This window comes from Scomber scombrus, chromosome 12 (assembly GCF_963691925.1).
Source record: "Scomber scombrus chromosome 12, fScoSco1.1, whole genome shotgun sequence".
NCBI classification, from domain to species: Eukaryota; Metazoa; Chordata; class Actinopteri; order Scombriformes; family Scombridae; genus Scomber; species Scomber scombrus.
Genome location: NC_084981.1, coordinates 2,556,342 through 2,573,322, shown reverse-complemented (window position 1 = coordinate 2,573,322; position 16,981 = coordinate 2,556,342). Strand labels below are relative to the sequence as shown.

At 36.8% G+C, this 16,981-nt stretch overlaps 1 protein-coding gene across 1 annotated transcript; it reads right to left on the bottom strand.

Annotated features, from left to right (window-relative positions):
- Positions 1–2,013: 2,013 nt before the first annotated feature.
- Positions 2,014–9,579, bottom strand: yipf4 (Yip1 domain family, member 4). The gene is made up of 6 exons (XM_062430220.1): positions 9,338–9,579; positions 7,587–7,740; positions 6,464–6,635; positions 4,182–4,259; positions 3,935–4,048; positions 2,014–2,803 (listed from the first exon to the last, which is right to left on the bottom strand). The coding sequence occupies exons 1-6, from the start codon at positions 9,393–9,395 to the stop codon at positions 2,666–2,668; spliced, it is 714 nt and encodes a 237-aa protein (XP_062286204.1). The 5' UTR covers positions 9,396–9,579; the 3' UTR covers positions 2,014–2,665.
- Positions 9,580–16,981: the final 7,402 nt, after the last annotated feature.

Here is a 16,981-nt window from a genome sequence, read left to right as displayed (position 1 = left end):
ATATTTTAACACTTAAACAGCATTGTAGGAAATACTTTTCCCTGATACATGTTTTAAGATATATAAAAAAATACCTTGCTCAGAATCATTCACTCAAGTTACTTTATTAAAATCCTTAAAATAGCATATATAAGCCTGCAACTGATGAGCAGAAAAAAGCAAGAAATACCCATTATGATACCTTCACCTCTAGCTGTATGTCATTTTGGGTCGAGTAATCTTGAACAAGGTATCATATTTTATAAGTTCTTCATATTTTTGTATTGAAAGTTGCTGTAGCTGTCAAATAACTGTAGTGGAGCAACAAATACAATATTTCCCTCTGGCTTGAGTAAATATACTTAGTTATATTCCACCACTGTGCTGTATAAGCCAGGCTATGGCGTGCCTGCCTAATGCCTGATCGTGTGTGAAGTGGAGCTACTTCTATAGATCATCCAGAAGTACACCATGGAGGAAATCCTTTTCTTAACCCCAGATTATGGATCTGCATACATCAATCTCCACTATAAAACCTCTGGATGCAATTAGGTTATAAAACCATTGGAACACCATTGTTTTTTCCACAGGAGTGGTTTCAGCGTTTGTGTTTTTCAGCTGGGCTCTTCTCACTCACAGGACTCAGATGGAACATAAGTCATGTCACAAACACAATGTCCACTAATTAGGACTTGAATCTGATCAAACCACAGTAACGCCTACACACTAATGCCTGATGATGCTGAATGTTAAACTCTTAATAAATAATCATTTTCCAAACATTAATTTTGATTATTACTCATTAAGTCATGCATATTGGATGTTATAGAGAAATAGTTGCGTTGAGACCAAGTTGTTTTTTGCAGCTATATGTACTACTCGTTGTGGTGCACCAAAACACACTCAAAAATCAAGGGTTCTTGCTTTTAGTTTGCATACTGACTTTTTAGCATGCTACTAATGTGGCTGTATGGATGGTAAAATCAGTTGGTCAACCATTTTGGTCCAGACTGAATATTCTCAACAACTACTGGATGGGTTTCCATGATATTTTGTACAGGCATTCATGGCTCCCAGAGGATTAATCCTATGACGTTGGTCCACTTTTCTTCTTGTTAAAGAGGAGTTTTTCCTTCCTGCTGTCACCAAGTGCTGCTCATGTGGGAATGTTGGGTCTCTTTAAATTAAATTAAAGAGTACAGATTGATTGATTGACATCTGAACAGCTATAGATTAATTGTCGTTAACTTTGGTAAAGACATTCATGACCACCTCAGGATGATCTGTAATAGCTTTGGTAATCCCTTAAAAGAGTATTCCACCAATTTTCTCTGCACACATCAGACGTATGATGGATAGTTTGGGGGAAAAAAGGATCAATACATTCTTCTTCCTTGTTGAACCCTGGTGCCTACACTAACCACAATGCTGCTGGACTGTACCATTTGGTTTTCTATCTAGTGGCTAATGTAGCCTGGAGGAAGTCTGATAACTCCACACCCCCACTTTCTTTTTTTTCGTTTGCAAATTGTTAGTCTTCAGCCCCAACTGATACCGACTCAAGTGACACAATTTGCGGCAATTTATCAGATTTCACACACCTCCCTTTAGAGCCACAAAAGGCTTTATATGACTTTTTTTTCTTAACATATTCAGCAGTACTACCCAACACCTGGAACACCACATTGATGTGTAGTATTACTAGAATTATCAGGCACTTCCACATTATGTATTGCCAGTTTCCCAGTCATAATTATGTTTTAGATGTTGATGAACACTGTTTATAAGTCAGAGAACTCCAATATGACATGAACACAGCATTAGCACTTTTGTATACTTCTGTCACTTGTCCTGTGTGACACTTCTATACTTGAAACCTGTATCAGAAGCAGTATGTAATATGGATTGGAAGACAGCTATTGTGTTGCTGACCTTTATTCATATTATACTTTATATATTTACAAATTATTATTTTGAAATGATTTGTAGTGTAAGTACCGTAAGTGACAAATGATTCAATTCAATGACTGTAAATATTGATCCAATGATTAGAATCCCTGTATTAAACGTTTGACAAATGTAAGAAAACAAGGCACCACATTTAGCAGACAATGCTTTATATCACTCTAATTGCCCAAGTCAACCTGCTTCTTCTGCTCAAATCCATAAATGAAAAAAAACAAAAATGAAAAAAAAGCATAGAGGGACATTTCTCATACTTCATTACAGTGCATAACAATGCAAAGCGTTATGCTCAGCAATCGCCTTCTTTCCATGTGGTGCTGTATTTCTGTAATTCTTCCTTCTGCGTGAAATATACACAAATATTTGGCACCACATTCATGTGAAAAAATAAAATACATCAATATACAACCCTGTGACTAATTCCAGCTTCATCAACTACTAGTAAATTGGACTATGGGGACTGTATTGCACTGGTGATCGAGCAGTCTGCATACTGAAGTTTAAGCTGTAAAAGCATATGCTTTTTATTGACCAAAGACAAAAGGGACAAAACTATATACAATGATATATATTCCCAGCATCCCCCACCGTCTAGGGTTGAACAGAGTTAAAAAAGAAATAAACACCTTTTTAAAAAATCCTGGTTCCGATGTTTGACTTTTTCCCCCCTGTGCTGCAGGGTCACTGTCCATGAAAAGTTCCAAAGTTTCACCTCATCCAGTCACACACCAGTATATAGTGACAAGAAGTAGATATACAAAAGGAAAATGGGATATATGAGGAGAGGCTTCTTCGTTTTAAATTCATCTCCGACGAGCAGTGAAGCAGCACTGTAAGCAGCCCAGAACACTCCGAACAGCTGGAACATGAGAGCAGACAAAAAAGAATCAGTACATTTATTCATCTGGATTTGTGACTGAGAAATATCACTTTGACAAAGGTTACACTGTGAGAGATTTTTCATCATGCTCTACATTATTGTTTATGTGTGTAGCTGCAACCAAAACTCTGTTTCTTTCATCAACACACAAAAACTAGTGTTTGAAAGCCACTTACAACAAAGCATATGAGACACACACACACACACACTGATGAAGCTCACTGATGTAATGCACTATTCAAAGTTGGCTGTGTGTTTTTATATCTTTTAGATATTTCCACATACTGCAGGGCACTTGTTTGCACAGTTCTTGATTATGTATTACTCTTTTTTTGTTTTATACTTACAATTGAGGGGTATTATAGTAATTATTTTAGTTTATCCCTGTGGATAGTTACAGATGTGTTTTATATTACGTGTGGTTGTCTTGACAGTCAGGGTCGATTTTAAGATTCTTTGTATTAGTTTTTAAAGCTCTTAATGGTCTTAGTCCTACTTATTTATCAGATTTTCTTTTAACTTATGAGCCATTCAGAACTCTTTATAGGTCTTATTATATTCTTTCCTTTTATTTATCTATGTTAACCATTTAGTATTTTAGTTTATTTAGCCTATTTATTGTATCATTTTAATTGTTTATATTATTATGTCCTGGTTTTAATGTTAACTCTTGAATTTTAGTTTGAATTTATTTTAATTTTATTAAGTTGCCATCTTTGAATTAAAAAAAAAAAAGGTTTAATAATGATATGATTATTTTTAGTTCCTTTTATTATTTTGGTTTCATCTGGTCTCTGGTGTTTCCTCACTGCTAATTGCTGAGAGTGAGGAGAGAGAGAGAGAGTGTGTGCGTGCGTGTGTGTGTGTGTGTGTGTGTATGTGTGTAGGTGTGCGTGTGGTTTTTTATTTTTTATTTTGCTTTTGCTTTGTTTAGCTTGCTTTCATTATGTAAATCACTTTGTGCTACATTTTACTGTTTGAAAAATGCTATATAAATAAAGTCTGATTGACTGATTGATTGATTGATTGATTGATTGGTTGAATTTAGCTGTTGTTTAGCTATGGCAAGATAACATTTTCAAGTGTTGAGTGAGTTGGTGTTCAGCTCACTTTGATTAGTGTAGAGACCACCTCGAAACCCCCGATCACCAAGAGCAGAGGGGCTATAACGATGAGAGGAAGAAGGGAATATCCGATCACTCCGAGAACCTGACCATAAGAGACCTGCAAAACGACAACATGACTGCATAAGAAAAACATCTCCATCATGTGTTACAGGGAGATGTTAGATTAGTCTCTGTGAGTGTAGTTTAGTTTAGTCTGGCTGTGAGGATGACGAGGTGTCAGCTGCACTTACCTCACCACCCAGAACACGAGCCAGCAGGAAGATTGTTAGTGATCCAAATATCCAGATGGTGATGATCCAAGACACAACCTGAGTAGAAGAAGAAGAAGAAGAAGAAGAAGAAGAAGAAGCAGAGTTAAACCATTTAGTGATGCCTGCATCATACCATCAACATAATTAAAACTATGTACTAAAACAGCTCCACAAACACACCACTTTACCAAATTCTGACATCTTTGAACTAACTTAAACTGTCCAAAATCTGAAAACACATTTGTGTATCAGAACTTTGTTTGTCCCATGAATCATTTCACCACCCCTCCCATTTATCTGCTGACCCTTTAGAGGGGCCCCACCCCTAGGTTGGGAACCAGTGGACTAAACTAGCTAACTGTATATAAAGTAGTGTAAACTAGCTCCACCTCCAGCAGCTACAACAGTAACATGCTGCTCTAACACTGATGCTTCACTATTAATCATCTAATGATGTCATAATAATAATATATCAGTCAGAGGACCAAACCACTACTTTTATTGTAATACTGCATACTACATCACTATAATACTGCAGTACTTTTACTGTAATACTGCATACTACATCACTCATAATACTGCAGTACTTTACTGTAATACTGCATACTACATCACTCATAATACTGCAGTACTTTTACTGTAATACTGCATACTACATCACTCATAATACTGCACTACTTTACTGTAATACTGCATACTACATCACTATAATACTGCAGTACTTTTAATGTAATACTGCATACTACATCACTCATAATACTGCAGTACTTTACTGTAATACTGCATACTACATCACTATAATACTGCAGTACTTTTAATGTAATACTGCATACTACATCACTCATAATACTGCAGTACTTTTACTGTAATACTGCATACTACATCACTCATAATACTGCACTACTTTACTGTAATACTGCATACTACATCACTCATAATACTGCAGTACTTTTACTGTAATACTGCATACTACATCACTCATAATACTGCAATACTTTTACTGTAATACTGCATACTACATCACTCATAATACTGCAGTACTTTTACTGTAATACTGCATACTACATCACTCATAATACTGCAGTACTTTTACTGTAATACTGCATACTACATCGCTCATAATACTGCAGTACTTTTACTGTAATACTGCATACTACATCGCTCATAATACTGCAGTACTTTTACTGTAATACTGCATACTACATCACTCATAATACTGCAGTACTTTTACTGTAATACTGCATACTACATCACTCATAATACTGCAGTACTTTTACTGTAATACTGCATACTACATCGCTCATAATACTGCAGTACTTTTACTGTAATACTGCATACTACATCACTCATAATACTGCAGTACTTTTACTGTAATACTGCATACTACATCACTCATAATACTGCAGTACTTTTACTGTAATACTGCATACTACATCGCTCATAATACTGCAGTACTTTTACTGTAATACTGCATACTACATCACTCATAATACTGCAGTACTTTTACTGTAATACTGCATACTACATCACTCATAATACTGCAGTACTTTTACTGTAATACTGCATACTACATCACTCATAATACTGCAGTACTTTTACTGTAATACTGCATACTACATCACTCATAATACTGCAGTACTTTTACTGTAATACTGCATACTACATCACTATAATACTGCAGTACTTTTACTGTAATACTGCATACTACATCACACATAATACTGCAGTACTTTTACTGTGGTAGGATTTTTCCTGCAGGACTTTTACTTGTATTGGAGTATTTTTACACTGCTGTATTGATATTTACACTTGAGTAAAGGATCTCAGTGCTTCTTCCATCACTGGCTGGAACTATCCAAATATAACAGTGTGTATAATTGTCACATGCTCGGTTGTTTTCATTCCTCGCCAACTGCTTTGAGGACGAGTTCCTGGAACTAAATGTAGGTATTCTTTAAGAGCTATTCAATTAAAGTTTGAAGTCAATTAAAGTTCAAGGTACTCTGAGGAGTGTTGCTGGTTCTCAGTTCTTTTTTTGATTAATCATTTGGTTTATGAAACATTAAGTGAGTAGAACAAGCACAGAGGTGAAAACACAAGGTAGGATCGAGAACCAAAGCTTCACTGGATCCTTAAAAGTCCCGGTGATGGGAAGCTCCAGGTTATAGATAGTTAAAATCATGTAGTAGACACTCCTGAAAAACTGAGAGACATGTGCTTGAATTCATGAATCCAGATGACATGCTCTGTGTCCTGCTCACCCTAAACTGTCCATAGATGGAGATCATGGAGAAAAGCAGAACCACAGCCAGAGGGCCCCAGAAGTCCGGGTTGTCTCTGACCACCTGCCTGTTGTAACCCAGTGACGGCATCGGCATCAGTACACAGCGGATCTTGTAATAGATGTCCTTCAGGTCAATGTCCAGCTCCTCCCTGATCACACCCCCACACACACACACACACACACACAGAGAGTGAGAAATCACATCAACAGGACTCTTCAGATCTGAGTCAGTTGAAGTGTACATGATACTGTTTGTCTGCATAGAGAGCTTCTTGTCTGTGGATTTATTTAAAGATAGAATAAGTGCCAGAGCTGATGTACGGTGTACATTTTTAAGTGTTTTTGTATAATTTTCAGTTTTGGGTAACCTTACCTTTTTTTTTTAACCTCTGGCAGTTCCCCACTTACTTTTGTACTATTTCAAGCTATTCAGTGGAGTTGAACTGCTTGAATTTCAATTAAAAAATGGAAAAATTGGGGTGTTCTAAAACTTTTGACCGGTAGTGTATGACAATTAACAACATAAAGTCCTCACAGTAAAAAGCATCAGCATTTGGTATTTTGACTTGACAAACTACTAAAATGAGTAAATTATTTAAAAAGTTGGTTCTGATTGGTATGTAATGTACCATTGAGCTATGCCAGCACCACAGCAGCAGCATCTTCTTCTTTTTTTATCACTTATTACTTGAATACTGTCCCCCTAGAGGGATCAATAAAGTTTACCCTTACTTTACCTTCTTGAGGAGCCATTTTTATCTTCCTAACACCTGTTGAACATCAGCAGCATAACACTAAGTATCAGCATAAGACACTAAAACTAAAAGTTACTATACTGTTGTTATTGGCTGGTGGGAAGTGGTAAATGCCAGTGAAACATGAGTAACATGCCGTTTATGAGTGGCATGTGCCGGTTGAGCAACAGGGATAAACAATGAATGGCTGACTGCTCTCCTCTCTGCTGTAGACTGGGTGTGGCACTGAGTCAAACATAAGGCACCTGCTGTGTACAAATGTACACATCATCTCCCAAAAATACATTAAAATAATCCAGATGACAGTTGACAAGTTTTTAATCAAATAGAAAGCTGTGTACTCACAGGAGAGGTTTGCTCTCCTCGCTGTCGTCCTCCTCCACCTCCAGCAGCCAGCCGTAGCCTCTCTGCCTCAGGAAGGTGGTGGCGTACGGGTCTTTGCCCCCGTCGCTGCCCATGTTCAGTTTTATGTCGGGAGCGCTGATGGTGCCGCTGAGCTCTGTGGAGAACACGTTTGTTTGTAGAGTTCACTGTTTGATCACACACTACAGGTACAGTAAAATACACACAGTAGCAGGATGTATGACTAAATACAACAGACACAGTGTCAAAGTTTAACAGCTGGACTGCAACAGGTCTTAACAAAATAGATTAATAAAGAGGTTTGCAATGTTTTTGTTAAAAGCCACTTAACTTAAAGGGCCAGTACACCAATTTTACTCATAAAGATCAACTAACTCAACATGGACAATAGTGCTGGGCCTAAGAAAACACTTGTATAATGTCTTCTGTAATTCTAGTAGTGTTGTCAAGTCCCTCGTGGACACTTTTAGCTTGGGCTACTAGACTGAAAGGGTTTTTGAGGGTCTGGATCTTGGATTTTCAAGCCTAACCCATGTTTAAGACTTAAAGCCAGGATCTGTCTGCTTCTGCTGTGTGGATTAAGACTTTATTGCAAATCCATCTCTCTCCTTAAACTTTATGAAGACACAATATGAAATGTTAAACCTTCTTTTTGAGGAAATGTACCTTGTGAGCATCATTAAACATTTGAGAAGGAAAATGCTAATTAATCGATCAGAAAAATAACCAGCAATTCGTTTAGATGATGATTTAAGTCTAATATTAAACACAAAAATATGAGACATTATTTAATCACTGGTTGAACAATAAAAGCATCTTGATGTCTGGAAAAATGCAATGGGCAGTTTTCACAGCTCTGATGTTTTATAGTCAGTTATTGATTATTTGAGAAAATAATCATCAAATTCATCAATAATTACTTCCAGCCCCACTGTAAACACTTATAGTACATTCCATTACATCAAGCTCATAATACTTATGTACTTTTACTGTAATTCTTTGACTACATCACTCATAACACTTACATACTTTTACTGTAATACTTTACATCAAGCTTAGAAAACTTGTGTACTTTTATTTAACTTTACTTAATATATGTTACTTGAAATAGTCTTTCTACATTGTTGTATTGTTACTTTTACTGAAGTAAAACATCTGAACACTTCTTCTAGCACTGTCTCTAATGAAAGGACCTATTCATGTTGTTAGGGAAACTATGTAAATCGGGTATATTATGGTCTGTAATGTAGTAATGAAATAGTGATGTAGCAGTGGAGCCGTGAAATAGTCCCAGTCTGCTTGTGTCACTGTTGGTGAGTGACAGGAGTGTAAACAACAATACAAGCTGGATTCTGCTCAGTGTATCTAACTATACAGCTTCGTCATAGAGTCAATGACTTTACTAGTAGCTCTCTACAGTTGTTATTTGAACTGCCTCGTCACTCTGGACGATGTGGAGGATGAAATAAAGCCTCCAACCTGCAGATATGTTAATCAGCTAACTTACTTACGTACATTTAAAGCCAACAAGAGCGACACGTATCAGCGCTCAACTGAGTTAGCATAGCCACACGCTAACCTGCGACATAAATAACGTACAGCAGCCAATTCACATGACACGCTGTCTCTTCACACTAAATGCATTTATATGTGTGTGACTTCGCTGCCTTATGACAACTAAAGCAAAGCACATAAGCAGGGTAAAGGCCTGCTAGCCGCTAACGTTAGCCCACCTTCAGCTTCTGTCGACGAGACGAACGTGAAGTCTCCGTTGGTAGGAGAGAACTGCATGGTGGATTTGATATATATATGACTCCAAACAAATTACATGTAAATTAACAATGTGTCAGAGGTGCCAGGACGCACTGATAGCGGTGTCATTGATCACAACTCCGTATTAAAGTTCAACTATCGCATTTTGTTTTCGTTGTGTCTGATGGAAAGCAGGAAGTGCACAGCAAGCTGGGAAATGAGACACGTCTATATGATGCATTCAAGTCACGTCCCCAGAGCTGGGATATTGGAGTGTCTTCGCCTTCTTCTACTTCTGATTATTTTTGCGGCAGACCAAACGCAGAAAAGTCGTATTGCTACCCTCTACATGTCATTTGCAGGAAGACGGGAAGTTAAATACAGTTTTGTTGTTTGAGTATTGATTTCAGTATTGATCTGTAGCTGTGACAGGATGGATTAGGGTAATATGGGACATTGACTAATGTGGGACAACTAAGCTCCAGTGCATTTATCTCTTCTTCTATTCAAGGATTTTAAAGCTAACTAGTACATACGTACTGTGTAAGTTATATTGTTTAAAATGACATGTGAACATACAGCCTACTAGTTTTTTTTAACCTAAAAACTGTAAGTCTACAAAATTAATTGACCAAATATGGGTATGCACATTTCATAAAGTTTTGGCAGATAAAGCTGCTTTGTATGAATCAAAGTATTTCTAAAGTCTAAAAACTAGTGTCCCACATTACTAAATCTATCAATTCTGAAATGATTTGGCACCAGGAATTATAATATAAGTGCCATGTTTCTTTTGAGTACAATATCCAAAAATTGTCTTCTGGTTTAACAAGGAAACATCTCAGGGATTACATAATGATAATTGGTGTTTATATAATGTGTTGGATTCATATGTGAATATGGTGAACAAGTCAGAATGTCCCACATTACCCTAATCTACCCTAGTTGGGGCATTCCATCCAAACACAGGTTAACCATTTCTGCCAGCCCATTGTTCAGTACACAGTGGCCCAGTTTTAGTCTAGTTATTACCACACTGTCTTTCCTGACCATTCTTGTATTTGATGTGTGTTTCTGTATCTGTGTTGGCTGTGTTGAAAAATTAAAAACTGACTTTGTTTTTCTTCTCACATTATTTTATTCCTTGTTAAACTCTCACACTCAAGCCTTCCATACAGTAGTATTTCTAGATCTAATTCCCTACTGTTGACCACCTTCTTCATTCTCCTGTAGCCCTACATGAGCTGGAACCCAGAAAGACCCCACAGTGTTCCCCAACTGAGACACTCAATTCAACACATTCATTTCTACTAGTAGATCTAGTCTGGCCCTACTTTTCCCACCCTTCAGTGTATCTGCAAACTTTTTAAAATATGGTCACTAACTAAAGTCACAGGATCACCTGCATTCTTATTCTAGATTCAGTCTCATACGGAAAAGTCTACATCAGGTTCTGGCAAAAGCCATGGTGGAACAGGTGGCCAGCACACTGCCAAGCCCATCGACAACTCTTACAGTCCCACTTCTCATCCTTGGGATTTACTAGGCGCCCCCATTTTACTTTTAAACCCCTCCGAACTATCCCATGGCTTTCATCTTTCAGTTTTTATTTTCATTGTGGGGGTGGGCTTCCATTGTGTAGGCGGTTTGGAGAAATGCACAGAGTGATTTAGTAATGAAAAACCCTAATGCATGAATCATACATCTACAATAGCCCCATTTAATACATGATCCATGATGATGAAGATACAGAATAATAGAAATGGTTGTTTATTCATTATCATAAATCATGTTATGATACGTAGTTCATATATTTACCTAGTTGCTGATGATAGTGACTGAACCATCATCTCCCCTTATCTGTCATTTGACTTTTAGAGAGACAAAAAATGAGAGGGACGAGGACAAAATGAGAGGAAACAACATGCACAGTGAACCATCTTTTAAAGAAGATACATATACATTTAATCTGTTTAATGATGAAATATTCTGCACTGATCAATAGTTCAGTTTGTCATCTATTCCCATCTGTCAATTTAGAAAGAAGAGAGAAGAAGAGGGAAATGATCTCATTAAAAGATAACTGTAAATTGATTGTGTTATTAGCAGAATGTCCAAACTCTAATAACTAGTTCTTGTGTTTACTGAAGTCATTTATCCTTTTACAATCCAATCATTGAAATACTTGGAAATTCAAAATATATATTACATGATTTTTTTGCTTTTGTGACTTTTTTCAAAATGTTTAATTTTTACGTTGTAAATCAAGCTCAGTGAAGTTACCATATATGGTTCCACGTCGGTCTATAGGGTAAAACATTTTACAAAAAGTCTATATTTTTAAAACTCCACATGATTCTACAACCTCACAGAGAGGCATGGGGAGGATATTTTGGATGTTTAAGTTACCAAATGTAGTCATTCGCCCCATAAAGGGGTTAAAAACCATCATATTATGTTATCTATCATTTGACTTCTAAAGAGAGGAGAGGGGAGGAAACATCATGAACGAATGAATAAATGTTTGCATAGTTTGCATAGTGGCTGCGTTCCTCTTTAAATAACAGACAACAAGGAGCGGAGAGGGGCCACTATGCACTGTAAACCACCTCATTTAAAAGACAAGTAAACATTTATTTGACTCTATTAGCAGATTTTCATTACTGAGTAATATTCTTCTGATTCTGTAGTTGTTTATTAACTATTAGATACATGTGTTTGCACTTTGTGTTTTACAGAGATATGAACAGACATATAAAATAGCATATAATAGAATAGAATAGAATAGAATAGAATAGAATAGAATAGAATAAAACTTTATTGTCCACGATGGTGGAAAATTGTCTTTGGCTCACCAATAACATACATACGGTATACAGAAACACATTACACAAACACCATAGAATCCATAAAATTACATTAAAAATAATTTCTTAAAAATACATAAATGCATAAAATATGTGAGGTATAGAAATACAAGTGCGTATACAATATGCAGTGGCAATCCTAAATTTCTTTATTATTTCTTCTAATGTGATGTAATAGAAATAAAATGCATCTGTCTTTTTTGTGTAGCTAATACACATTTTTATATATGCAAATGTGCAAATTGAACTTATTTAACCTATATTATCAAACACATTCCAAAATCAGCATTAAAACATGTTGTATTTATTAATGATTGATGAGGAATTTATGAATGTAAATTGGTGTAGAGACACAATTATGAGTTAGAATATGAACAGTATGTAAGGGTTAATTTATAATAATGCAATAATAATAATAATGCATTTTATTTAAAGGCGCCTTTCAGAGCACTCAAGGCACATATAACACAACAACTGTACATCAAACAATATAAATCAGGTAAGATTTAGTCCAAAGATAAAGAATAAATATGAATGTGACTACAAAGTGAATTAGTGCAAGTTATTATTATATTATTATATATTATATATTATTATAGTTACTAATGCTTAAAGCTCTAATGTTTACCTCCTCTTCTATAATACACTGTATATGCATTTATTCATATGTTAAAAGGAGCATGGAGCGCTGTGCTGTTTTGTTTATTGGGTATAATTATTGTGTTGAATTTGGGAATCTGTTCATATACTCAATCGAAAGTAAATGCTGTGTCATGCTCGTAGTTAGGTTTATATACACGCAGCTTTGGGACACTCCGGTGCAGCATTGATGGGTGTAATGATAATGAGCTTTGACCGTTGATTTAATTAAGTAATGATCTGTGTTTCAGTGTGTCACTCTTCACTGACCTCATGACGTGCAACCAACCAGCAGACACAAAACAACAAGAGTGAACATCAGCAGCAGCAGCAGCAGCTACATGAGGGGACGTCAGCAGTGTCAAAGACATCACAGCAAATCTATTACAGACACCAGTGTTGTGCATGAACGCGTTCATTGAACGAAAGTTCATGAACTCGTTCATAATTTTGGTGAACTTGAACGAACGAACGGTATTTCTGCCTGATGAACGATACTATGAACGCGTTCATTCTGGTGTCCGTGAACGTCACGTTCACTCTTTTTAAATTTCGTTCAATAAGTGTTGCCCAACCGTTGCGTGTACTTCTTTGTCTGTGCCAGATTATGCCTAAAAAGTCCGAGAGCGCCACAGTTGAGTAGAGCTATCTGGCAACCATAGGCAAAGGCAGCCAGTGTCGCACTGCTCCATGCGTCATCAAAACAAAACAAAACAAAAAACAGCATGGAAGCAGCATGGAAGCGACAGCAGCATGTGGACATAAGGAGGTCTCATATAATTATCTCAGCGATTTTTATGAGAAAATCGACAAGGAAGGGAACAATCTAACGTTTATGTGCAAACTCTGCCCACCGGCTTTTTCAGTGTTAAACTAATGAAATAATTGCTGGCTGTGGCAACAGTTTTAAAAGAGTATAGTTCGCAACGTATTGAAAAAAAAGAACTGAACTAGTTCATTTTTTGGAGCTGTGAACTTAGTTCATAATTTGGAATTATGAACTATGAACTGAACTAGTTCATTTTAAAATGTGTGAACTATGAACTGAACTAGTTCATGTAGAAAGTGAACTTTCCCAACACTGACAGACACACATCAGCCTGTGTGACATCATCCCTGCCGTGTTTTATCTACATGTTGACACCTTGAATTGCTACGGAGTACAAAATGTGTCATACAAATAAAAATGACCGTGGTTACATATTGATTACAACATATTTGATGTATTTATATGACTGTATGTATATTGCTTTTCCTTTGCCAGTAAGCATGCACCTGGGTGGGTCTATAGATATAAGAGAGGCAGAAACATTTCTGTACTTTGTGCACAATTCATAACACATTATTGGCTTTTTAATTTAAAATTTGATTTATGAAAAAAATAGTTCTTAACCCTCCTGTTGTTGTCCTATCTACCGTGCAACTTTTGACCCAGTTTGGGTCAAAACTGGGTCAAAAGTTTTGAAACCTTATTAAGCATAAGGTTTCAATTATCACCCAATTCTGTGTTAGACCTTTTTTGAAAACTTCATTCCAATGAGGGTTAATATTGTGGATTTGTTTGCAAATAAAGGCATTTAAGGTAAGAATATCCCTGGGTGCATCTTATCCTACTACTATACAACTGCAGCAAACAGGGTCAAACCAGTGTGTGTCAGTCAACAAACATTCCCAATACTCTACAACAATAGGTTCAATCATTCCTTCATTTTGCAGGACAGCAGTCACAGTACTGCCAGCTATAAAAGAGTGTGTGGTGTACATTTGCATGTAACTGCGAGGTCAGCTGAGGATAATAAAACCAAACCAACACTAAGCCATATGGCAGAGGCTCAGAAGGAGAACTAAACAACTATAAACTACGACAGCTTATCATGTGACAGCAGTCTGAATGATAATCCCTTCACATCTATGGTACTCTTTGAACAAGCACGAACACACACTCCTCATTCAGTGCACCCTGTCGCGCCAGTCTTTGTAGGCTATCATAGGATAAGCATAGGCATAATTGATTGGTAATTAAAAAAAATCAAAAAAAAGTAAATCCGTTAATTGTTTGCAAACCAGAACAGGAAAAGAACGTTTTCGGTGTCAGAATCAAAAAAAAGAAAAAAAACAATCAAAAACGGCCTTCATACATTTAGTTCTGTGCTTCTTGAATGCTCCGGTTTCATCTTATAGTATGTCTGATAACTCATTCACAGCATTTATTGTGTATAAGCATAAGTGTGGCAAACGATATATAGACACCGATCAGCCAAAACATTAAAACTACTGATGGGCGAAGTAGTGAATAACATGAATTATCGGCTAACAATGGCACCTGTGAAGAGGTGGGACTTTGACAAGGGCCAAATAGTGATGGCAGGATGACTGTCAGAGCATCTCCAACACAGCAGGTGGTGTTGGGGTCTTTCTGATACGCAGTGGTCACTACCTACCAAATGTAGTCCAAGGAAGGATAACTGATGACCCTGTGACAAACCTTGGGTCCGGGCATTCATGTAGGTGTTACTTTGACATGAACCACCAAAATATGTGCACCCCTTCATGGCAGCAGTATTACCATGAAGGGGTGTATCTTTTGGAGTCCATGACAAGTCAGAGGTGTTTTGATGGCCTACACAATATTAGGCAGGTGTTTCTGATAGTCATTGATGTTCTGGCTGCCTGTGCGCGTCATTGGCACAGCTAAAGTCTTGACACTAGTGTTTATTAGTTTCGTCCTGATGGCATAATTTGCAATGTGCTCTGTCTGGACTCTGGACTCCGGAATCAGGATCATTTTCCCATTTTCTGTATTGTATATTTTCTTATATTTTCTCCACTTTGGCATCTTGAAAAACACACCGTCGACTAACTGGGTAACTGTCTAGCACCAAAATCTTACAATCAATTACAGCCTATATTAATAAAGACCCATTTATCACTGTGTCTTTCAAATGGTTCATGTGATCATCAATTTAATACTAAATTGAGTAAATGACACACTGGTAAATCTACCTGTCAGAAGTGATACATTGATCTCAAATAACATGAAAAAATATCAAATCTTTCTGCTTTGTTGAACTTTTTCTTAGTGATGTATCACCATGTTCTCCATGTCCAGCAGACCCTGTCATTATTTGATTGGATATCTGGCCTTTTTTTAAATATCTCAAGCTTTGAATAAATGATGAGGACTGCAGACAAAACATCAGTAATCCGTCTTACACAGCCAATAGTTGGAAATAAAGACATTAACTAACACTGCAACATATTAAATAGTTGGTTTGGGTGAGTTTTTGGGAAAGAGTTAAAATGTACACTCCTGTAACATCAGCTCCACTCTCTTAAACTCTTTAACCCTTTAAAAGGAGCAAGTAGCTGAGATGTTTAACGAGCTGCCAGGAGGGAGAACACTCTAATAAGAGTTATTATATTAGTATATTTACCTTCAGATATTAATACATATATAAACTGCACAGCATCCCAAACATGCATGCAGGGGAATTTACCTTTCAGAAGACAGTAGACAGAAACTCTTCTCAGTGTGTACAATATGTGCACAGAGTAAGCCTATTTTAGAAAAGGGCTACATCTAAAAAGCATGGTTCCATATTCATTTTAACGAAATGATTTGGTTTTTTAAGTAGTTGATGTAAAAGGTTGAATTCAATTAGTCATAATTCAGGAGAACTCATTTATAATTCAGAGGAAACGGGGTTTGGATATTTGCGCGGCTCATTAAAAATTGAAGAAGATCAATTTACTTTTGGGTGTTAGATGAGAAAATAGTGGAGCACACTGATTGATCTGCAGCCCTCAATACTGCAAACACACCAACGTTTCCTCACGAGCTGTTGGATCTTTTTGAAACTTTGTTTTTTCTTTCTCGTCCGAAATTTGCTGTTCCTGACCTGAAAAACACCTGATTCAGTTGCATATTGCTGGAAGATGCGCGGAAAACTTCCTTTTTACCATTAAGTATGTCAGAGGATTTAAAAAAAATATATAAATTCAGTATAGCCTACCTGCTGTGCCAACCGTGCGTAAAATCACGCAGCGGCGACAGAAGATGCAAAACACATATTCCTGCAGCTGACAGCTACATGTAGATTTAATAAGAGGGGACTTTGT